The 24,665-nt window shown below is 43.4% G+C and overlaps 1 protein-coding gene across 1 annotated transcript in view; it reads left to right on the top strand.

Annotated features, from left to right (window-relative positions):
• Positions 1–23,054, top strand: part of LOC125029951 — an 83,381-nt gene extending 60,327 nt beyond the window's left edge. The window contains exons 34-52 of the mRNA XM_047620142.1: positions 8,061–8,202; positions 8,328–8,425; positions 8,828–9,017; positions 10,905–11,013; positions 11,173–11,259; positions 12,385–12,516; positions 12,685–12,829; positions 13,128–13,340; positions 13,480–13,568; positions 14,127–14,353; positions 14,970–15,315; positions 16,080–16,226; positions 19,060–19,184; positions 20,722–20,749; positions 20,836–21,122; positions 21,474–21,662; positions 21,883–22,085; positions 22,638–22,684; positions 22,913–23,054. Of these exons, the coding sequence (XP_047476098.1) occupies positions 8,061–8,202; positions 8,328–8,425; positions 8,828–9,017; positions 10,905–11,013; positions 11,173–11,259; positions 12,385–12,516; positions 12,685–12,829; positions 13,128–13,340; positions 13,480–13,568; positions 14,127–14,353; positions 14,970–15,315; positions 16,080–16,226; positions 19,060–19,184; positions 20,722–20,749; positions 20,836–21,122; positions 21,474–21,662; positions 21,883–22,085; positions 22,638–22,684; positions 22,913–23,054 (2,946 nt within the window). The remainder of the gene's footprint in view (positions 1–8,060; positions 8,203–8,327; positions 8,426–8,827; positions 9,018–10,904; positions 11,014–11,172; positions 11,260–12,384; positions 12,517–12,684; positions 12,830–13,127; positions 13,341–13,479; positions 13,569–14,126; positions 14,354–14,969; positions 15,316–16,079; positions 16,227–19,059; positions 19,185–20,721; positions 20,750–20,835; positions 21,123–21,473; positions 21,663–21,882; positions 22,086–22,637; positions 22,685–22,912) is intronic.
• Positions 23,055–24,665: the final 1,611 nt, after the last annotated feature.

Genomic DNA, 24,665 nt, shown 5'->3' with positions numbered 1-24,665 from the left:
GAGAGAGAGAGAGAGAGAGAGAGAGAGAGAGAGAGAGAGAGAGAGAGAGAGAGAGAGAGAGAGAGAGAGAGAGAGAGAGACGTGACTGCGTCAAATGTATGCCAGAGCAGTCATTTCAAACGGGATTCTAACAGCCATTATTATCAACAAACTCAGAAACGATATATCAGAATTCGTGCAAGGGCCATGCACGATTTTGCAACATTATTCTCCTTTACTCGTTGCTACATTCCGATGAAAGGATGGGGAGTTAGGGGGGGGAGGGGGTATTCAACTAGAAAACAATTGGAAGCCTTCTGTTTCAATTACCTACGAAAATCCTCATAAATGAAGGCACTGACTTTCTATTTGAACGCAACCTGTAATATCTATTGAAGTCCCCCCCTCCTCACCGAGTCGAATCGTGAAAAGTCTACGGCCCACAACCCACGTTCCATTTACTAGCTTTGTTTACAGCCCGTGGAGGCAACTTGAACGAGTGTATTGATTTTCATTTTTCAAAATATGAAACTTAAAGAAGGTAGAATTGCAGTGAAGATATATATATACATATTTACGGAGGGAAAACATGTTGCATTTCCTGAATGTTCAGTTTATATTACATGAATTCAGCTTTACGGTGTGCAACCACTACAACATTGAAAGATTTGTCTATAGGCCATGGTATCAACATGGAAATCTCTATTGATTTCCTTGCCAAAAGCAACAGAGATGAAATTATTTGAAAACTGTAATATGAATCTATTACGTTGTAAGAATGAAAAAAAAAAAGAGAAAAAAGTAATGATAGGTTAATAATTTTGGTAAAAATACAATACCTATTATAATGATATTGATGATAACAATAATCATGATGTTGATGGTGACGATGATTATGATTATGATTATGATGATGATTTTGATGATGATGAGGAGGAGGGGAGATGGAAGAGGAGGTGGAGGAGGTGGAGGAGGAGGAGGAGAAGGAGGAAGGAGGAAGAGAAAGAGGATGATAATTATGATGATGAGGATGACAATGGTGATGATGAAGATAATGAGGAGAAGGAGGAGGAGGAGGAGGAGGAGGATGAGGAGGAGGAGGAGGAGGAGGACGATGACGACGACGACGACGACGATGGTGATCATGATGATGATGAGGAGGAGGACGATAATGATAATGATGATGACGATAATCAAAACGATAATGAATACAACAATAACCATCACCATCACAAAACATCAAAAGCAAATTGAAATCCAAGAAAATAACCCTATCAAAGGTTAGGAATGTGACTTTGCCGTCCCCAAAGACCGTGCTGTTTGAGAGTCGCGATCCTGAACAACTATGTAGCCTTCCTGAAGTTAGGACTACAGTGAACTTCGTATTATTTCTGGCCTTAGGGCGGAGTTTGCCGAAAGAATTCACTGCGAGATTTTAGAATTAGCGGTTTTAGAGCCTTTTTGAATTTGATTCAAACCTTTGGATTTGTAGGAATAGTTCTGTTTCGTGACGTTGTTTATGTGTGTGTTTGTTGTTTGTTTGTTTGTTGTGTGTGTGTGTGTGTGCGTGTTTATATTCAATAATCAATAAATGATGATGATGATATTAATAACAATGATATTAGTACTGATAGTAGTAGTAGTAGTAGTAGTAGTAGTAGTAGTAATAATAGTAATAGTAATAGTAATAGTAATAGTAGTATTAGTAGTAGTAGTAATAATAATAATAACAATAATAATAATGATGATAATAATAATAATAATAATAACAGCATCGACAGCAATTATAACAAAAACGATAATAAAGATAACAATAATAACAAAAATAGTAGTAGTGGTAATAGTAGAAATACTACTAATAATAGTTATAGTAGCAGTGATGATCATCCACAACAACAACATCAGCAACAATAATAATAACAATTATCATTATCATCATCCTTTTTATTATTATCATTATTAATATTATATCATTATTATTATCATTATTACTATTATTATTATAATTATCATTATTATTATTATTATCATTATCATTATTATTATTATTACAATGATAATAGTAACAACAATAACAATATTTGATAATGATAATAATGAAGATAAAAATGATAATGACAGTAATAATCATAATAATAATAAAACCTAAAATGAACAAAACAACGATACACCAATTCGCTGAAAAATAAACGCCGTCATAAACAAATCTCGTACAGGGAAAACACAAGATTTCTCCCTAACAAATATATATACGTGTTTAAAAAAAAAAAAAAAAAAAAAAAAAAAAAAATCATTCTCTCTTCATCGCCCACATCCACTCATCAACCTCCCCCCCCCCCCTCCCTTCCCCCCCCCACCACCACCACCACCACACCACTACCCCCCCCCCAACCCTTTCTCCCTCTTAGAACTCGCGTCATAATTGCACAATCGCCCATAAAATCTAAGAGAGGCAGGAGGTGAGAACTCCCCCGAAGCAGGGAAACGAATGGGGCATAATGGGAAGCTGGTAGTCAGGTGGCTTGCTACGATTTCCCTTAAAGGATGTTAATATTATGGACGAGGCCTGGGAGAGCAGGGGAGAGTGGAAGGGAGGAAGGGTAGATGAGACAGAGGGAGAGTGGAAGGGAGGAAGGGTAGATGAGACAGAGGGAGAGTAGAAGGGAGGAATGGTAGATGAGACAGAGGGAGAGTAGAAGGGAGGAATGGTAGATGAGACAGAGGGAGAGTAGAAGGGAGGAATGGTAGATGAGACAGAGGGAGAGTAGAAGGGAGAAAGAGTAGATGAGACAGAGAGATAATAGAAGGGAGGAAGGGTAGATGAGACAGAGGGAGAGTAGAAGGGAGAAAGGGTAGATGAGACAGAGGGAGAGGAAGGGAGAGGGGGAGTAGAAGGGAGGAATGGTAGATGAGACAGAGGGAGAGGAAGGGAAAGGGAGAGTAGAAGGAGAAGGAGATGGAGAGAGGAATAAGACAGAGAGAGAGAGGAAGGGAGAGGGAGAAGGAGAGGGAGAGTGGATAGGATGAATGGTAGGTGAGACAGAGGGAGAGGAAGCGAGAAGGATAGGGAAGAAGGAGAAGGAGGGGGAAGAGGGAGAGAGAAGGAAGGAGAGGGTGAAAGGAAGAGAGGATTGGTAGATGGTACATGTAGTGGGAGAAGGAAGGAGAGAAGGAAGGAAAGAGCGAGGAAGAGAGGAAGAGGGAGAAGGAAGGAGGGAAAGAAGGAAGAGGGGAGGAGGGGGAGATAGGGAAAGGGAGGGGAAAGAGGAAGGGTGAAATGATAGATGAGCAGCAGATAGAAGGAGAAAAATGACAAAGAAGAAGAAGGAGGAGGAGGCAGAGTAGGAGAATAAGAGGAAGAAGAAGAAAAAGGAGGAGGAGGAGGAGAAGTTGGAGGAGGAGGAGGAGGAGAAGAGAGACAGAGAGGGGAAGGAAGAGAGAGAGAAGGAGAGAGAGAAGGAGAGAGAGAAAAGAGGAGGAGAAAGAGGAGGAGGAGGAGGAGAGATAGAGAGAGAGGGGGGGTAGGGGGGGCAGAAGGGCGCCCTAGAAGGTAGAGAGGGGGGGAGGGTGGTTACATGCTTTAGACATTTTCATTTCCTTAATGGAGTTTAACATGACTATTTTTTTCCTGATTTTTTCCAACTTATTAGATGAGATGCTGAAGTCATCTATTGAGAGAAGGTAAGAGTGATTTACATTTTATTTTATTAGCAATTGCTCTCTGTTTTGAATTGGACACAATGCAAGATTTTTTGTCGTTGTTATTATTGGCAATTCCGGGATAATATATATCTTCATCTATTATATTTATAACAATTAGCGTAATATTAAACTTTATATCTTCTATCTGCCTACTGTTCTGTTTAGCTCTCTCTCTCTCTCTCTCTCTCTCTCTCTCTCTCTCTCTCTCTCCTCTCTCTCCCTCTCTCTCCCTCTCTCTCCTCCCTCTCCCTCTCCCTCTCCCTCTCCCTCTCTCTCTCTCTCTCTCTCTCTCTCTCTCTCTCTCTCTCTCTCTCTCTCTCTCTCTCTCTCTCTCTCTCTCTCTCTCTCTCTCTCTCTCCGGCACCGCGCGGGCGTGGGCGCGATGCTCGCCTCGGGTCGCGTCTGCCTTGGCCCCGTGATGGACGAGAATCGGCGTTGCTTCTCCCGGGATTTCGCTTCGCCATTTGTCATCTCCCAGTTTCCATATTTGTCTTTTGTTGCTCTTCTCCTACGTCTCTTTCTCTATCTTTTTTATTAGATTTTTTTTCTCTGTCTCTGTCTCTTCCCCTGTTTTTTTTTTGTTTTTTTTTCTCTGTTTGCCTAATCGTCGTTCGTTATATATATATATATATATATAATATATATATATATATATATATATATATATATATGTATATATATATATATATATATATATATATATATTTATATATATACATATTTACATACATATATATATATATATATATATATATATATATATACATATATGTGTGTGTGTGTATATATATATATATATATATATATATATATATATATATATATATGGACACACACACATGGATGTATACACGTCCGAAAAAAAATTCTTTTCAACATTCGAAAAAAAAAAAATCAGAATAATAAACATACATAATCAGCATCGGTTCCCTTTAAAGCGGCCTTACTAATACACTTCTAAAAATAGTAACATGAAATAACTAATGATAAAAAAAAACAAAAAAAAAAAGACGAAAAGTGAATAATAATCGGAATATACAAAAGTTGGGATATTGGAAGTGCCAGCGTGCCATGCATAAAACACGGTGAATGCATGACGTCCCCTGCATGGTATTTCGAAGGGAGGGGGGCGGAGGGGTGGGGAGGGGGAGGTGAGGGAGGAGGGGAAGGGGGAGAGGTGAGGGAGGAGGGGGAGGGGGAGAGGTGAGGGAGGAGGGGAAGGGGGAGAGGTGAGGGAGGAGGGGGGGAGGGGGAGAGGTGAGGGAGGAGAGGGGGAAGTGTGTTTTCATTGGATCGACAATTCTTTCTTTCTTTTTTTTAATTGCTATTATTATCTAAATTTCTCAAAAGGGAGATTATTTTCTTTGATTATTTCGTTATTTTTCTCTTATCTTTTCGTATATATTCATGTCCCCTTTATCTATTTCGTATTCATTCCTTCTTCTTTTCTTTTCTTTTTTACATTATTTGCCTATTAATCACTCTTGGTAAATTGACTCCATGTATGCCCTCTACTCTATCCTTCTTTATTTTAATCTTTACTCACTTCTCTCCCTTTTTATCCATATTTTCCTCACCATTTACTCATCTTCAATTTCCCCTTATTTAAAAAAAAAAAAAAAAAATCACACCTCGGTAACTCATCATTCATTTAATTAACAAAAACCTTCCTTATCATATGACTCACAACTTAAGCCTTATTTCTTAAGCAGGAAAAAGAAATAAGTAAATAAGTAAATTAATAAAGGTAAATAAGCAAGGGAATGTAGTAAATAAGTAAGTGTATAAAGTAGATAAGTAAGTGAATAAAGTAGATAAGTGAATAAAGTAAATCAGTGAATAAAGTAAATAAGTAAGTTAATAAAATAAATAAGTGAATAAAGTAAATCAGTGAATAAAGTAAATAAGGGAATAAAGTAAATAAGTAAGTGAATAAAGTAGATAAGTGAATAAAGTAAATAAGTAAGTTAATAAAGTAATTTAACCAAATAAGAAGTGCCAAAGTATATAAGTGAATGAAGTAAATAGGTAAATTAATGAAGTAAATAAGGAAGTGAATAAAGTAAAAAAAAGTAAGTGAATAAAGTAAATAAGTGAATGAAGTTAATAAGTAAATACGCGTCAATCACCCTAGATTGCGATGTGGCGCGGGATCTATCTACTAATTTCAAAAATAGCTTTATTTCGATCCTCTTCTCGTTCTTTTCTCTCTCTCTCTTCCTTCTCTCCTCTCTCTAATATATACTATATATATAATATATATAATATATATATAAATAAATAATATATATATAAAAATACATATTATATATCACATGAGACATCTATATACATACTTATATATACTACATATCTATCTTCAACATATCATTCTCTCAATACTTCTCTCTCGATTCTCTCTGTCATCTCTCGGTCTCTCTTCAACCCCCTCATCAACATAAATCTCTCTCCTCTCAATCACCTATCTCGGCTCCGAAGTCGCAATACTCTACGTCATCTCAGCTCCTCAATCGTGCAATCGGCAGAGCGCCTCCGTCAAATTCCATCGGTCTGCTCTCATAAATCATTCTCTCTCCATCGCATGTCTTATCTACACATCATACCTTTTCCTCCTATATCACTTAACTACCTCTCCCTTTCTCTAGCCCCTCTTCCCGATCTTCGAATCAATTCCTCCTGCCTCTCTCAATTTTCTTTCCTTTATTCTCAACATATATTACCTTCGCACTCTCAATATATTTTCTTCCATACTTTTTCTCAGTCTAACCGCTCCCTTAGTCCTGAATCTTTTTCTTGCGCCGCAATCGTACTTTCAACCCTCAAGCATTACCCTCCTCTCAGAGCAAGACAGTCTATTAGTTCTCTTTCCGTTTGCCACCACCCCGCCTATCTTCTTTGTCCGTCCTACCTTAAATCTACAATTCTACCCATCCGTCTTTCTCTTTTTGCTATACTTACTACCCTCATCATTTAACCCCTACATACTCTCTCATTCCACAAATCTTAATCCCAAAAACATCAAGTATCATTAATTTTTAACACAATTTATCGTCAAGAATTCCCTCACCCTTTCCCACACCACTTTCACACTCCTAAATTAAATTTTTCACATCCTTATTTATCCTCGCATCACACATCTTATTACGAACAAGAAATCCACGTCATCAGTTTCACCGAACTGATCCTTCCTTATCACAACTTCTCTCAACACCTAGTCTACTACTAATCGAACTATCTCTTTAGCATTCATCCCTGTTTCCATCAATAATCCCCCTCCACCGAAATCATCTTTTCGCGCCAACGAAATATGTATCTCTTCTCACATCACAAGACCATTATTTCGTAAGCTGTCATATTTAATAATCTACTAAACCTATTACCTATCCCTAGCTTTTAAATATAAACCCCTCTGCGTTTACTATCTCAGTACTCGCATTATCAGAGAATAATGGCAATTTACTCATCTTAAGCCTCCCTTCAAACAATTTTTTCCCATCATCTCTTTCTCGTCACATCAGCCAATTTCTATATCCATATCTCTAAATCTCAGTCTAGTCTCTGTTTGTTTATCTCATCTAATCTTTCAAATAATCGACTACGTCTCAACTCTCGCGTAATTCGGACCTTCTTCTCATTCAATACACCCCCCCACTCTCTCGACCGGTCCCCAAACCCCACTCCATCAAAACATTCAAGACACTCTCTCTCGAATCACTACATACGACCAACAACAGATAAAAACAGAAAGTAGCACTAAACTAAACTGACATCCCTAATCTCCTACAATCGCTCGCTCCTCTCTGGAGCGAATCAAGCTCAACAAATCACAATAACGAGGCTATCCTGTACAAAATACTATTCTTCCGTTCACGGAAGAAAACAACTCATAACAACAAGCCTCAACGTTCAGTCAAAACTCTGATACAAAAACTGAATCACTTACCATCTCAAACAAACTTCCTATACGCGGGGGGGGGGGGGGGGGGTGCACCAACCGTCTACACATATCGAACGCACTTAGCACAATATAATCTCTTGAACTAACTCCACTACGAACACTAAACTCTGACGATGATCACAACAACACCGGCGCTCTAACCAAACTTCAAAATTGGAAACACAATCCAATTCTCACGAAACACCTCCTCCCGCGAATGATAAACGCTATTCACCATCACAGTCAGCTCCATCCAGATTCCCTTTACATCATCTGATGGCTCTCATTTTCCACGTTCCACCACCTGATTCCTAGTTCTCTCCACAAGAATAAATCACAAACTCGCCACCCTTCCCATTCACCCAACTAAGCGCAGGACCTAAACAAAAACATTTTACTCGTCTCCGTTTCAACTTACAATAATCCCAACGAATGCTCTCAGGCATCCCCTTCCACTTCACCACCTTTCCAATCTCCAAAAATCGTCTACAGTCTCCACAGTCGTCCATCACATCCGGGTCCCATAACCTCAGTGCGCACTCAGTCTAGATCGTCCAATCATTACAATTCCAAAGATCCCTACCGTCATCTCTTACTCTTTCTCACTCAAAAACCATAGCCATCTACGACACTCCCTAAGACAAACCACCACTCTTCTCTCTCATCTACAAACATACCCATACTACTCCTCCTAAATACCAACCCATAGCCATCCTCTCCTACTACAATCTACGTCAATCACTCTACGAAGTCATCATCAACAACAATCTACCACAACTCAATACTCATACCAGTCATACAAAGATGGTACGTCCACGTCAAACTCGATTCGGATTGCTCCTCAACACATACTCACTCCTGCTCGGACCCTACCCATCAAATCACCCACCTAACGGAGACTCAAACACATCGAAAAGCGCACCCATCCATAAGGTCTCAAATAAGAGTCTACAATCGGGGGGGGGGGGGGGGGGGGGGGGGGGGGGGGGGGGGGGGGGGGGGGGGGGGGGGGATCTCAAGTCCTCAAAACTATTCACAACAGAATCTCTAAAAAACATCATACGCCATATTCACTTCGCCCTCAATTCTACTCTCAAACCATAACCGAATAAACAACACAATCCACCAAACAACCAGCGTCATAAGACAAACCGTCACCCCCCCCCAGCACATACGTCAAAAATATCACTATCGTGCCACATCACAAAGACCAAACTGATCACTAGCTCAATCCTCAATCATCATACCCAATCTCCGTCATCAACGATATTGTCCGAACTCCTCTCCAACTCTCCGAAAATTCAGCTCAATTCAAGGCTTAGCATAGCAGAATTCTACAATCTCACCCAAGTCCTCAATCTCTATCATCGTCAAATCTCTAAAGAGCTCACAATCATTCGTACCGAAGTCATTACAATTGACTGAATCTCTACTCGTAACAAACACGACGCTCCCAGCGGGGGTGGGGGGGGGGGGGGGGGGGGGGGGGGGGGTTGCGGCTCAACAAGTACTAGTGTCATGTCCAAAGATCATCAAGTACACACCATCCCAAATGGTGCCTCGCAAGAGTCACCACCACTCGTCATATTCCCACCCCCCCCAACAAAAACTCACAATTACTCCACAATTCTCGACGATTCGAAAATCCGCTCGACTCCCCATATCCATCATCAAATAGAACCAAATAACAACAAACTCTCCCAAATCCCACTATCCCACACTCGACAAATGAAACACTCCACAAATCTATCACTCCTCCTCTACGTAGCGTCCTCTACCCTATTGACAAACACCAATCTCTCAACCCATCATACTATGAATCATATAACCCCCATCTCGAAAGACCAGTTCATACACAAAGAACAACAATGGATCACAGCACCGCCATGATCTCACGTCAGATACTTCATCTCACTAACGTCACGTCCTAAACCTTCGTAACAAACCCTCTACCTCAAAACTCCTCAAGATAGCGCTCATCTCACAATCAATACTCCGGGATCATCATAAAAGAAACGTATCATACCTCAAAACAAACCCAATCACTCACACACCCCCCATCGATAACTCATCACCTCGATTCCCAATACCAATCTCCATCGGAAAAGACTCCATATCTCATCAATCACCTCAAGTACTGCCCATCAACATCTCAAACAACCACTCAATCTTACATTGTCTCTCGTCCACCCAGTCAGCCTCGCTCACCTCTCTCATCATCAAATTGCTCCACATAAAAAAACCGACCCTATCAAAAATACAGGCTAAGATCAACAATCATAGCAACCAATCCGCTCTCATCACCAGCTCGCATCTCCAAATCACCCAAATCAAAACTCCTCCCCTTCTCTCACATACCCTCCACCCAATCCTCCTCAACACTCCTCTGCATCTCCAAATCACAACTTGGCACTCTCACTCTCTCTCCGCACGCTCATAAAAATCAGTCAAACTAAAAAATTTCGGAAGACACACATTTCATCTCTCCTGAGCATAAGCATACAATCACACATCAATCTCAACTCAGAATCCAAATCCTCAACAGACTACATCTAAGAGGGGGGGGGGGGGGGGCTATTTATCAGCATGAATACATCCTAACCCAATACAAAGCCCCTCTTCAATATCATCATACAACGTCAGCAAATCAATCTGCAATAGGCCAACTGTCCATCTCGTCTATTCATGTACTCCCACTCTTCATCTCAACCTCACCCACTCCTCTCATCAAGGACTCAACGTCTCCTCTCAGTTACGTCATTTAAAAACTCAACTCTCTCCACCTGGCTCACAACCACAAACTTTCCTTCGATCAAGTCTCGACCTCCAAATAAGTAACACGAAGTCGGATCATCTCCCTGACCCTATCAACCACTTCGTAAAACCTAACCCACATAGCCAACAGTCCTCCATCACCACTTATCTCTCACAAATCATCTCACATCGGCGAGTCATAACTGAGCCATACCGCACAGAAGAAGTCCAAGCCTCTACCAACATCATTACCATAACTCCACACTCCGAGAGACATCATCAAAGAAGCCACTCAATCATATCTCCTCAATCCTAACTACTCACTCAGTTTTCTCTCTTCTTCCTCGACTCATCTCAATCTCCACCCCTAGTATCTCCTGAAACACAAATATCTTTCAGACATACACACTTCACAACAATCCCTAAGTCACTCGATAAATCTAGAGCTGCGATCCTACAGATCAACCACAGTCAACAAACATGTCATCAGAAGTCTGACATCTCCTCTATAAAACAGTTCTCCTCTCCACAGACTTCAATCATCATATCCCCTACATCAGATACGTTCTCACCTCCAACTCGATCATACCCGTCTACAAAATCAACATCACATCTCATCCTCGAATCCAATCCAAGACAAGGTCAAAAATCAAAACTCAAGTTCAATCCCCACTCATCACAAACAGCTACCATCCAGCTCGGCATCTCACTCGACATACCGTCCAGCCTCACGAAATCCACTTGGCTTCCGCATCTATATAACACATCGTCCATCACATTCTCTCATCCATATCAAATAGGACTCTCCACTCTAATATAACTACCATAACCACGCCATCATACCTTCCAACAACCCAATACACTACCAACCCCATCTCTACGATCTCGTAACAGCCTCGCTCGACTCTTCAAATCTCATCTCTCCAAACAGAACTCGGTCACGCTAATCTTTCCATCTTCTTCCTGCGAGTCACACCCCCCCCACCCGCCCTCACATCTCAGATCCCTCAGCCACATACCAGCTCCTATTTGCAACAACACTCCAATCACCTGTCTCACTCAAAACGTCTCTCAACGCTCATATATCTGATCCATCTCTTCTCTCTCAATCAATCTCCATCGGGTCAATCCTCTCAGGACAACTTGCCCCTCCACCCCTCCAACTCATCATCTCACCATGCTCATCTCAATCCAAACCCATCTCCTCAAGTTCTCATCTTCAACTCGCCTCATCTACATAATCTCTCTATCCATTCACCATCCAACCTACCTGCTCTTCTCTATCCCTCATCGACTCCCCCCTCAAACCGCTCTCCCACGAACATCACCTTTCAAATCTCACCTCGACCTTCTCGTCCCCACAATCCTACGTCACAAAACAAGCACAAGATCTATCGTGGTGTACCGATCGGAGCCAAGATCTCCGATCACGCTCCCTCATCACGTCGTCTCCATCGCATGCCCTCAGAATCCCAATCACCCCACCCAAACACTACTACATCAACTCAACGAATGCCCTCGACCTCTCCCACTCACTCAAACGCATCCAATGCGCTTAACACTCCGTACCTACTAGCCATTAATCTCGCATCATCTCATCTAAAAAGGCTTCCTCCCACGTAGACTCTCTCCCACAACTCCCTGCACGAATCTTTCCGAATCCTTCTCCAATCAATCATGTCATTCTCTCGCTCCTACCCTTCTCCATCCATCGCATCTCTCCTCATCAGCTCGTACCCATCTAAATCCTCTCTCTCCCCTCTCATACAACACAACCACATCTACAAATCACTCATGAGTTCTCCCCCTCAGACATACACATCCAAATACGTCATCACGGCATCCTCCAATCCTCAATCACACAAAATCTACACTCTTCGTACTATACTCTCCCTCTCACTTTCCCATCCACTCTCACTCCCCACCGCAACATCAGAAGGCGAAAAACCCCTCCATTTCACTAATCTCTCACCCCCAGACGGAGATCTCTTAACCTCACTCAGCCACACCAGGTGTCCAATCTTACTCTCCTCTCTTATTATCACAACCAAACTCAAAAGTGCCACAACTCACATCTTCAAATTCTCTCAGCAACCTACTCATGATCCTAAATCCCTATATACTCTCATCAATCTCAAATCAAGGCGAACCCTCTCTCAATATTAAGCTTCCAGTAGTGCTCATATCTCTCGAGATCAGGCGGACTTCACCCACTCACATCCCTGCCCCCAACATGGAGCCGAACACCAGATCTAATCATTAACCTCGAGAAATCAGAAACCTAGTCTTATCCTACTCCCAACCTCTCCAAGGCACGAAACTCAATCAATCGAGCAACTTCCACGAAACAATTCCACCGGACTCAACCTCATCTACCAATATCTCTGCATCTCTTCCAGCATCAACGCCTCCGGCTCACACACAACCATACCTCCAATCCACAACATCATCGACTCAGTCTCATAACCATCTTCCATCCAACACACTACCCATCCTCCCTCATTGCAACCATCGCGACCAACTCTACCACGACTCATAACACGTCTACCCTCTCAGGTCTTCGAACAGACAAACAGAATACAATCCGAACATAATCTAACTCTCTCTTACACCACCGATTCCTTCCACACTGACCAGTCATCCCGCCCATCTATCAAAGTCCTACTCTCCCAACGTTAACCTTCAACACGAGACGCAATCTCTCCCCGATATTCACATCTCTGTCGCAATCCTCACACCTCCATCACTCTCAAAGCTCCTCCAGAATCAACACTCTCCCTCTCCCCCCCACTGCATCAGTGCTCTACCCTCATTCATCTCTCACACTCCTACTGCCTCCTCAGCCACTCCCCCAACTACGATCATCTCAGTCTACTCGCAAAGTCGTTCACTCTCAAAAGGTACTCTGATCCCCACCAGGATTCTAGCTGTCTCCTCACCCACTCAACTACTGTACGTACCAATCAGTGTAACTCGATCTTCCCGCCTCTCACATCAACATTCTCAAAGGATCATCGCAAATCACTCACTCCTACACCACGAGAGCGAAATCACACTCCGAGCGCTCTCTAATCCTTCTAATCAACAACGTCTCAATCTCCTCATAGTCATCTACCATTAACCTCTACATCAATACAAAATCGTACTCCAATCGACAAAATCTCAGCAGCTCCAATCTCCTGCAGTCCTCCCAGAAGCAGAAAGCGCTCTACCTCATCTTCCTCACACACACTCTATCTCGCTCGTCAATCTCTCATAGCCACCTACTAACGATTACTCCAGAATCGACGATCATCACCCATCAATCTCGCGGCTTCACTCAAGCTACATACACTCTCATACTTCCTACTCCCACATCTTCTAAAATCCCACATCGAGCATCATACACACACTCCCCACTTCACCCTACTACCCCTCCATCTCCTCAATCAACCCCATCTCCTTCCATTCCCTTCCACCCGACTGTCAAACCACTCCCCTCGTCATCCCCCTCCCTCATCCTCACTCCCCTCCTCGCTCCGTCACCACACCTCAATCCACACCTCCAACCACAACACCTCCTCAAACCCAACACACACCACCCCCCCACACCGCCAACCACCTCGTACGTCAATCACCACTCTCATCCCCGCTTACCACCACACTCGTTTCACCACTCTCTCCCACCCCCCTCCACCTCACCCCAATCCCTCATACCCTCTCCCAATCCCCGCCCATGCTCTCATGCACACTGCTCCGAAGTCTTCAACCACAGAACTCTAGGCTCAGTCCCGCCTCCATCAAATACCCCGTATCGAATACTCCTCGCACACTCTCAACATCTCCCTCCTCCGAAACACATTCAACTCATCACCTCCTCACTACCACACATCCGTCCTCACTCGCTAATCCAACCATCTGACACATCTCACAGCTCTCCTCTCTCAACACGCTCACCTCAGGAATATCCCAAAACCCACACAACTCATTCCAACGGGGGGGGTCTCTCAAAAGAATTCACCCTCTCGCCTACGCCACTCTCTTGCTCTCTCTGCAACCATCACAACTCCCACGACCGACATGTGACAAACAAAGACTCACTCACTCCGCAACCATCGCTATCATCACCCCCTATCCAACCCTCCCTCCTACTCTTGAACTTCCTCCACTCCACAAACCCGCTCCACTGTCTCCTCCGCTCTCTAACTACCTCACCCCCCTCCTCACACCACACACCCACCCATCTCCCCTCTCCACCCACGGAACTTAGTCCCCAATCCCTCGCCGCACCCCGTTACCCCACACCGGCCGCGCCAAAACCCCCTAACTCCACAACTTCCTCAATCCACTCCACAATCCCATCCACCCATGCAACATACTCACCATGACCTCATCGCCCTCTATCTACACACTCAATCCCTTCCTCAACCCTCATCTCATAAATCATCCATCATCATCGATCATCCCACGCAGTCTCCTCTACACATCCTCACTCATCGAACACAACCCATCCCAAACATCCCATTCCTACCCATCATCGTCTCCACCTCACCCCCCCCCTCCCCCCACCCTCCTCCCAAAATAATCCACCTACTCACACCCCGGCTCATATTCCAAGTCACCATATCCTCACAACTCAATCACTCCATCCGTCCGTGTCACCAACACATGTCTAGACAAACACTCTCCAGTCTCGGATGCTCGACTCCACCCTCTTCTCTCCTCTCGGATCTGCTCGGCATCAATGGTCCTCTCCATATCCCAACATCACGAGAAATCAAATCACCCCCACAACCTCCCCCGTCCCGACTACAACTCATATCACAAAAATTCCTCCGTCCATCATGCTCTAAACGGCTAGCAGCTCCGGACTCACCTCTCCAAGCCTCCTCCTCATCAACGACAAAGCTCATCTTATCTACTCTCAATCAATACTCACAATCTGAAAAACTCTCAACTCTCGAGTACACTCACTCTCATGAACGCGCGCCTCTCTTCTAGTCTCATCATCTCCACAATCCATCGTCTCCTCTCACACCGATTCTACTTATCTCATTCACTCTCTCATGAATCTCTCATCAATTGAACATGCCCAAACCACAATCGGACTATAAACTCTTCTACATAAACCCGTCTCGGACCGATCTCTCTCATCGCCACTCAAACCACAAGATTCTTAAGCTCTCAATCTACTAGACTCACTTCGCTCCTACAAAATCACCTCAGATCTCTACCTTCCAATAATCTCCATCATCCAACAAAACTGCATCTAAACACTTCTCTCGTTCATCTCTAATCGGTCTCATACTCTCCTTCCTCCTACTTCGTATCTTCTCCTCTATCTCCTTGATTCCTCAATCTGCAACACCATCTCTCCTCGTACAACAAATCTGAGGGGGGGGGGGGGGGGGGGGGGGGGGGGGGGGGGGGGGGGGGGAATACCAACATCCTCTCTAACACACTATCAATCACATTTCATCATTTGTATGTCAATCATCTAAACTGCACACAAAATCCCTGAGATCTCTCCTCATCACTCTCCTACGTCCATAATCTAACTCCATCATCTCTCTAAACATCTTCTCTATCTAAACCATAATACCGCTCTCCAGTCTATCCACTCGATCAGTACTCCGGCTCGAATACAAATCTTCTTCTCCCCTCTCTAAAATCCACGATCATATATCCATAAATCATCTTAACTCAACTCTCACTCAACACAACCCAGCCCAATCCTAACAGCTAACAATCAGAGAGACAAAAAACCCGTAGATCTAAACCTACATCATTCGGAAGTCAAGCAATCAAAGACACATCTCTCACAGCTTCACGAACGCAACCAGGGTAGCACGTCGCTCTCCTGCCCAATCCACCTGTAAGTAGTCCTCTTACGCACGATAAATCGCAATCTAACCAACACAGATCACCTCTCAAGTCGTCACTACGAAAATCAATCAATACGTCTCGGACCAATCACTATTCATCCACTCATATAAGAACACAAAATCACCATACCTACACATCCATCTAACATACATCATCATCTCTCGTACACCTCTCAGCACACCCCTAGAACAAAATTAGGCGCTGATCAAGTAATTTTCTACTCATCACAACATCGAACAATCCATCCATCACACACACCACACTAGCTCATCACATCGCACTTCTTTCGTCACTACAACACACACACACAAACAAGGCACACACTCGCTACACCAATCACACAAACACACCTACCACACACAAAACACACCCAACACACTCTAATACACACTACACCCAAATACTACCACCACACACCCCACACACCCACACTCCCTCCACACACAACACGACAACAACACCTCTCCCACCTCTACCACTCTACTCACACACCTCACAACACAACAACACAACATCACACACATTCTCGTCGATCCTCAAGTCACACACAACAGGACCATACCTCTATACTGCTATATTAACCTCCTCAATCGCATCAAAATTATCTTTTCTCGAAACATCCAAAAGTAGCACAAAGCCAAAGTTTGAACACCATCTCTCTCCTCTCTTCATCTATCAGGTTAACATTCATACCCCATTCTCTTAAGGCAATTCTCAATCCATCTCGTTACTCATGTCATCTGAACCTGAGCAAGTCGATTATCCAAGAGGTAAAATCAGGTCGCTAATGCGTGCGGCTCGTCACCAGACAGATGAGGACTCTTCTCCCCTATTCATCAATCTATCGTGACCTCTCAGAGGCATACTAAAGGACTCGCCCCTTCCCAGGGTCGCTCTTTACCTCGACAGTTGTTTGCAATCTATCTCTTCATCTTCTAGAGAGCATTTCTCTCATTCACACAATGATCCAACTGCTTTCTTTATCTTTCATCTGATCTTTAAATCGGGTTTAGGGCAGTACGCTCCAGAGTGCCTCTTTCATATTATCTGCATTTTATATACATTACACTTTCTCTTTCACTTCTCTCTTCTGGACGTGCTTCTCAATGCATCCCCACTTACAAGACAATCATAATCATTTTAAATACATGCCCTAATTACTTTCATTAGAGCGATCCATTCAGATCATCAGCTGTAGGTTCGTCTGCTTCACACTATGTCCTAATTATTCTTAACAATCTAGCCACTCTTGCCTCTTCTTGCTTAACTCGAACTTCAGTCCTCTTACAATCAATGACCACAGTACCCCCTTTCTAATACTTCTTCTAGAAGTACACTAACATCTAACACATCCTACCATTTTTCAACTAAGTCTGCGTGATCTCGGTCTTGGCGTCCCTCTCTTCTCTTATCTCGTACTTCTGCATCCATCTGTGGATACTTCTAAAAACTCATACATCCCTCCCATCTTCATGGGCTGGTGGGCACTGTCATCACTCAGTCTCTCCATCGTCAGTCAATCAGTGGCAGTATCATACAGTTCCTCTCGTCTCTCATGACATATCTGCTACAAGTACGTTTACCCGCGCTAGCTGGAACACGTCAAGTCCTAACTCGTTCTCTTTGATCTTGGTATTCTCTACTCAATAACTTCTCGTGTACAACGACATATATCAAATCAATAGCCACTCTCTCGGATCATCTCACCACAGTGAAAATCCAAGCCACTCTCGTGGTTGACATTTCCTGATCTCTTTCCAACACAAAAAGATGGTCAATCAATCTCTTCTCTCACCCAGTACTCATTGTGTATCATGTATTAAGCTGAATAATACGATCTCAGTATATCAATAAGCATAACTAGCCTCTGTCATCCATCATAGCGTCACACAGTTACACCACATGCGCTAATGTACTTCCTTGCGCTATCAATTCTATCGCACCATTGGTGGCCTCGTGTCCATCTACCAGATTTTTACCTTCATCTCACTTTAATAATCCTGCACCATGTATTCACGCGCACGATTACACTAACTGTTCATCAATCGATCTGCGAGAGTGACAAAATATATCATTCATCCTTCTCTCTATCTGCGAGGACAAAGTTTCTTCAACAGATGCATACCGTCTTAACTCGTATCAATCATCTCGCTTGCTTATGTCATTCATGTTCTCTCTCCCTACAAATGCTATTCCTATCCCACTCACCTCACTTCCCATGCATCGCTTATTGCCTCGGCCAACCTCTAGTCTTTGTAGCGAGATCTTCAAGAGTCTCTCGCATCTGGTCTAATCTTTCACCTATCCACAACGTCACTCAAGACCCCTCAACTCAATCTCACTCAAGTCCATCACGTTCAGCTCTCAACACGTCGGCGTCTTCCTCCCCTCTACGAGCTTATCTACAATTGTCCTCAATCTCATCACGCCCATATGTATTTGAAACCTCTCAATCTCCATCACGTAACAATGCAATTGCAAGGATGCTCATACCCACTCATCACGGATTTTCCCTTCACCACACTGACCATTCCTAGTGCTCTCTCCTACGCAACACGCATATCTCATGCCCTCATCTATCCTCACACTGGTCTCGGGCAGGACAAAGAAATCACATACTAGTCAGCAGCGATCTCATCCATCATAAAATGGCTTCGCTCTCTCAACTTTCCCTTTCATTACACGTTGGCTCGTATTATGCCCGTCTCGTTACTACTTCCGGAAATCTAACATCGTCATCTCTCCTACATATCTACAGATCATACAGACTCGTACTTCTTCTCTTTACATTGAAGACATCTACATACAACCTCTCATCTCAGATTAGCTCGTCACCTACAGCTGCACAGTACTAAAGGTCAGCAGCGATGCCACAATTCGGAACCTCTCTTCATTGATTCTCAGCCCATCACTTATTCGTCTACTACGGCGAACATAAATTCTCTCTGTAATGAATGTTGCACTCTCATCACCTCATCTAGATCTCTATCCTCTCTCGTACTCTCACTCACTAGCACCTCTCGCCTAACCCACCTACATTCCAATCATTACACAAATGGTCGTGTTCTCTTAGCTAAAAGACTCAGTTCCTCACCTCCTAGGAATACAAACCGCATGCTCATCTCTCTGTCCAAAAAAAAATAGCAATCACTTCATTCATACTCGAACATATCTCATCACCTCTTCTGTCCTCTCCTTCTAATCGGCTCCTCACTCTCAAGCCCTCAATTCTCGCCTCGACACTCAACGTGCATCTTACAATGACTAGCTCACATTTCCGGTCTTCACAGAACAAATCTCCTTCTTCGTGCAAATCTTCAACTCTCATAAGAGATCTCTACCATTCATTCGTCGTTCTTCTCGCATTTGCACAATCTCATTCTTCTCATAGTACTCGCTTCTTCTCATGACGTTCGTCATCTCTCTCTCAAAAGATAAAGGCTCAATTTCAAACCAATTCAGTCAGAAACATCTACTGCAAACACATACTGCGATACCTATCTATTCTCTGTCAATAGGTCATTCTCTCTCTGTATCTTTCATACACAACTACTTCTTATTAACCATCTATATTTCAGTTCACATTCTCATATTACAGTCCTCACTTAACTCAATCATAATCTCATGTCTAATAATCTTTACATCTCTATTAGCTCTATACCATATTCATCTACCTCACCCCCCAACCTCCACACGTCAATCGGGTTCATTTTATCCTCGCGTCCCTGTGCCATATTATCATTCATGGCGTTCTACATCCCGTCGCTCCCGTTTCTCCTGTTTTACTACAAAGCGTCGATCAGTCCACACTACTCCTCTCCGCCATTTACAGGGAAGTCTATAAACTACGAACCGGAACAATCAAATAATCAAATCTGTCCATATTCTCTTCCACTCTATCCCAATATCCACTATCCCAATGAGCCCACCACAGTCGTAATAAACAAAAACTTCATATTCTATCTATGTCACATCTTAACGCTCACCCCTCATCCTGTCTCATACATCATCCAAGGTCACCACATACTCCGATGGTCTGCTCAAAAAAGACATCAGTACTGCTCCTCCTCATTCTCTACATTCAATCGGCAGAAAATCACCCTCACACAGCTCTCTCTTTAACTTTAGCATCTTCCGATACTCTTCCACACCTTCGTCTCCTCAATCCACTACTACTACCAATCACTTTGCAGTTACGTGTCTTCTATCGTCGGTTTACTTCTTCTCTCTCCTCTCATCACTTCCTCGAAACCTCTACATCTCCATCCGCGAATCGTTCTCTACTCATCCTCAACTCCTCTTACCCTTATCCTCAACTCTCTCTCCCTCGTTCCCGTCACGCCTCTCCCACATCCAACACACATCTCCGAAATGTAGCCCAACCACACATTGACTACTAGCAAATCTCTTGGTCGAGCACCGTACAGACTCGCCAACGGCCACTCCCTAACTAGCAAACTCTCACTTTCTCATCCCCGACGCAGTCGCCTCATCTAAAATGATCATACTGAAGTATAGTCTCTCACAGTCGATCTGATACCCTCACACCAGTCCACGTCGCCTGCATGTTCAGTCTTAATATGACCCCTCTCCAACAGATTCTACTTTATAAATAATATCACACGACAAGCAGTATCCCCCAACTTCATCATTGACTCGATCTCACGACCATCAGTCTCAGCAAGCTCTCATCCTCAGACCGGATCGTCCCACGCACAATCTGCCGAAAGCCCCTCACCTCGCTGCTACCTCTCATTTAAAGATAAGTTCGCTTCTACATCTCATACTCCCCCTCATATGCTTCGTCACCCATACTTACATAATCCCCTCAATGATCTCTTCCCTACAATTTATCAGTCCTCTCAGTCTATCTCACCTCTACCTCGTGACCGATCTCTCTCACACATCCCTCTTTCTCCTTATTATCTCTAGCAATTTCTCTCATATACCCATCCTATCTGATATTTATCCTCTCTCGTCTCTTCTCTTCTTCTGTCGTCGCTGAGATTCACAATATCTCGTCTCACTCCTCGACATCTCTCATACGTCACCCCCCCCCTCACATATAGAGTCTCATGCCTCCTCATCCTCTCCTAACACCATCAACATCTCAATCTCCTCTCACTAAAATTTCCGCAACTCTCCTCAATCCCTCTCACAAATCATCCTAACTCATCACTACATACTCACATCTCTACGAAAATATACTCCATCAAATCTCAAATCCGTGCTACAGGTCACCTACTCTCCATCAACCATCATCAGTACTCTCCTATAGCAGATCACTCACGTCGAAATTCGAAGTCTCTCTCCAACCAGTCCACTCGTGTCTCAACGACTCATCTCCTTCTCAGCATCGCTCACTGTCATCATCGCTCCTCCCGCAGCAAGTCGTCTCAGAGCACCTATCCTCCAGCTCGCACTCGTCTCACTCCTACAATTAACTCACCGTCTCAACTCTCTCTACTCTATCTACTATCCTGTCGCATCGGACAACTGAACACTCAGCTCTTCGGCGGTCTAAAATCACTGTAGTCCAGAATCAGCCTGCCGCATCTACGCCTCGAACACCCTCCCTCTCTCCGCCCACCATTCTCCAATAGCTCTCCTCCCACTCTCCCATAAATTCTCTCTCTCATATGCAGTCACCCGCTCTCTGCCGTCCACGCAACCTACTTACCCCAGTAGATCTCTGCAAACTCCTCCTGGTATCCTCTTCTCCACTCGTCCGCTCTCTTCGGCTGTGCTTGGACCTCTCTCTCTCGAGAGCTCCTTCGCTCCGCTCTCAATCACCATAATCTACACGAATACGTCTCTCTACTCGTACTCTAGCACTCCCCGACACAAGGTATAAAAAAAGATAGGCCAGAGCCTAAGTAGTAGACAAAAAAGATTAAAATAAGTTTATTGATAGAAAAAACATTATAAGCCATCACAACCAAAGATCATCATGCTACCAAACAACCACCTGTGGTGAAGGTGGTAAGCAAAATGTCGTCCTGTTGACCAAGCAATGGCTCAGAGTCATGTCTTGGTAAGAGGGCTTTATAAGCAAAATACATCATATCGACAAGAATGCGGAAACAATTGCAACGTTTAATTAAATTGAACGCCACATCCAAATGTTATAGTGCCACACCAATAAACAATTAGCCAGCGAGCATGAGCATACTCTGTAAAAGCTGGGACACGATAGTCCGTTGTTACACGGTCTTATACACTGATAGCAAAGATACTAATTTGTATGTCTCAAATGGATAAAGACTGCAGTTACCTAAGGGAGGCGATCAACATGAAGCAATAAACTAATTTATTATGAACTCATGTCAAAAATGATATATAGGAAATGGTAAATGTTCTCATATCACTAAAATTGTGTTCAGCACTCTCAAAATTTTAGGAAAATTATTCAATTATAGATTTTATTATTAAAATGGTGAGTGTGAGGTGCTTGATCTGTTAGCGTCCGTGCTTTGGTCGATTCCGGGGATCAGATCAACACCGAAAGACGGTACTCGCCGAAGTATGTGCGTCCAAACTAGAAAGATATGGGGGGCATATGATCGCGGAAATACCACTGTCGCACTCCGCCGACGTAGCTATTAAGACTCGGAACGGGAAAGAAGATTCTCCCAGACCCGCACAGTCAACACATTAAGTCTTCTCATACCACAGAGGACTCCTACAATTAAAAATCGAGAGAAATGGAATAGAAAATCTCCAGAAGGTGCTCAAATCGAATCAAGAACGCTCGCGAACGCGCAAGAGAACCAATTTCTCAAACAAACGAAAGCTAGATGTGGACAACGACACCTAGATTTTAATCGATCTCCCTACGACTGAGGTCCAAGAAGCCTCCCTCCCAGGCGCTATATCCATAGGGCAATAACAATGGAAATTGGCGATCTCAGGTCTGACAAAATACATGAAATTAAGAATGACTACCTAAAAAGCAATCATCACGTCTTTCACTGCACACAGGAATATCACAACCATGGTTATATCGAGTACTAAAGACAACTCACTAAGACGCTGATATCTGAGGATGGAAATAATACCTCTGAAAATGGAAAACTCCTGAAGAAAAAACAAGTACTAATCACAAAACACCGGTACAGTCTCTCGTCAACAAGTAAAATCATAAATCTCTCGACGAAGATTTTATAACACATAATTCGCAAATCATACTCGATCAAAAATAGGCGGGATAGGCTAGACTATATAAAAAAATTCTTTATCGTACATCGATCGAGTCGGCAGAAATAAAAAACATCAATGAGATGATAGAGAATAAAAGTGGTACCTATCGGGGGTCGTATCGACGTATGGTTTGCGGGCGGTATGAACAATCGTCCTCAAAGGGGCACAATAAGTAGAACCGATGCCTCAAGGTTCTCTCTGCTAGAAGACCAAAGCCTAATATGTGCAGACAAGAAAAGAAACAAAGCGACGAAAAGCCGGTATAGTGAAACAAGCTGCAAAATAAAGACATTTAAGTAGAACAAAAGATCAATGTAGAATGATATGTCATCGATTACGACAAGAAACAAATCTCTCAATCGAGAAGCCCAACAGAGCGGAGACGACGAGTAGGGGCAGTTTTGGACAGAACACGACATATAATATGAAAGATGTGGCTGGTACTTATACCTCTCGATATCCGCTCAGAGCATCTCAGATAACTCTCCCAGCCCTGTGAGAGACCAATGGACGAAAGCAGCTAGAAACTCCTGGGTTCGGGAGCTGAAACTAAATATCGTCGACGCCCAGCATGAAGAGATGACGAAGACGCCCCTTATTTTACGACACGCAGTAATGCACCTCTCAGCATCGAAGCTCTGATAAATTTATTAGCTCTCAATAAAGATATATCAAAGGGTCAAAGTGTAAGGGCGTATCTTAGGGGTAATAGGGCGCGCGCTCACATAGAAACTCGTGGACAGTTGCAAGAAGTGGGTCTGGCTATCACCACCTAATCTCCCATACATTCAGCATATGCCACCCCCCGAATCAAGTGTCGTGCTTTCTTATCGAATCGGCATAACTCGCTCAACTCGATACAATAAAAGTACTACAACGTGACTATAGGAAGAAGAGACTGGTGTCAGGAAAGCGAGGGGGTTAGGCCCGTCGTCACAATTCAGAGATTGACAATAGATAAAAATGTTCCTCAGATCTGTCCAATGGCCCCTGACCCCCCCCCCTAAAGTCAAGAGGTTAAGAATGTAAAAATACCACTAAGGGGAAATCCTCCGAACAGTCAGGAGAAATGGAGCGTTAAATGAAATTCCCCTTACGGTGTAGCCTTGTCCCAAATAAAGGACTGTCCGAAACCAGAATCCGGAGAATGAAGAAATCAACCCCCGCCCCTCCTATCGGAGAGACAAAAATATGCGGTAATCACGTCTAATGAAATAATACCCGTGGT

The sequence above is a fragment of the Penaeus chinensis genome, chromosome 10 (assembly GCF_019202785.1).
Source record: "Penaeus chinensis breed Huanghai No. 1 chromosome 10, ASM1920278v2, whole genome shotgun sequence".
NCBI lineage: Eukaryota > Metazoa > Arthropoda > Malacostraca > Decapoda > Penaeidae > Penaeus > Penaeus chinensis.
The sequence above is the reverse complement of the archived record's forward strand: the minus strand, read 5'-3'. Positions and strand labels throughout refer to the sequence as shown.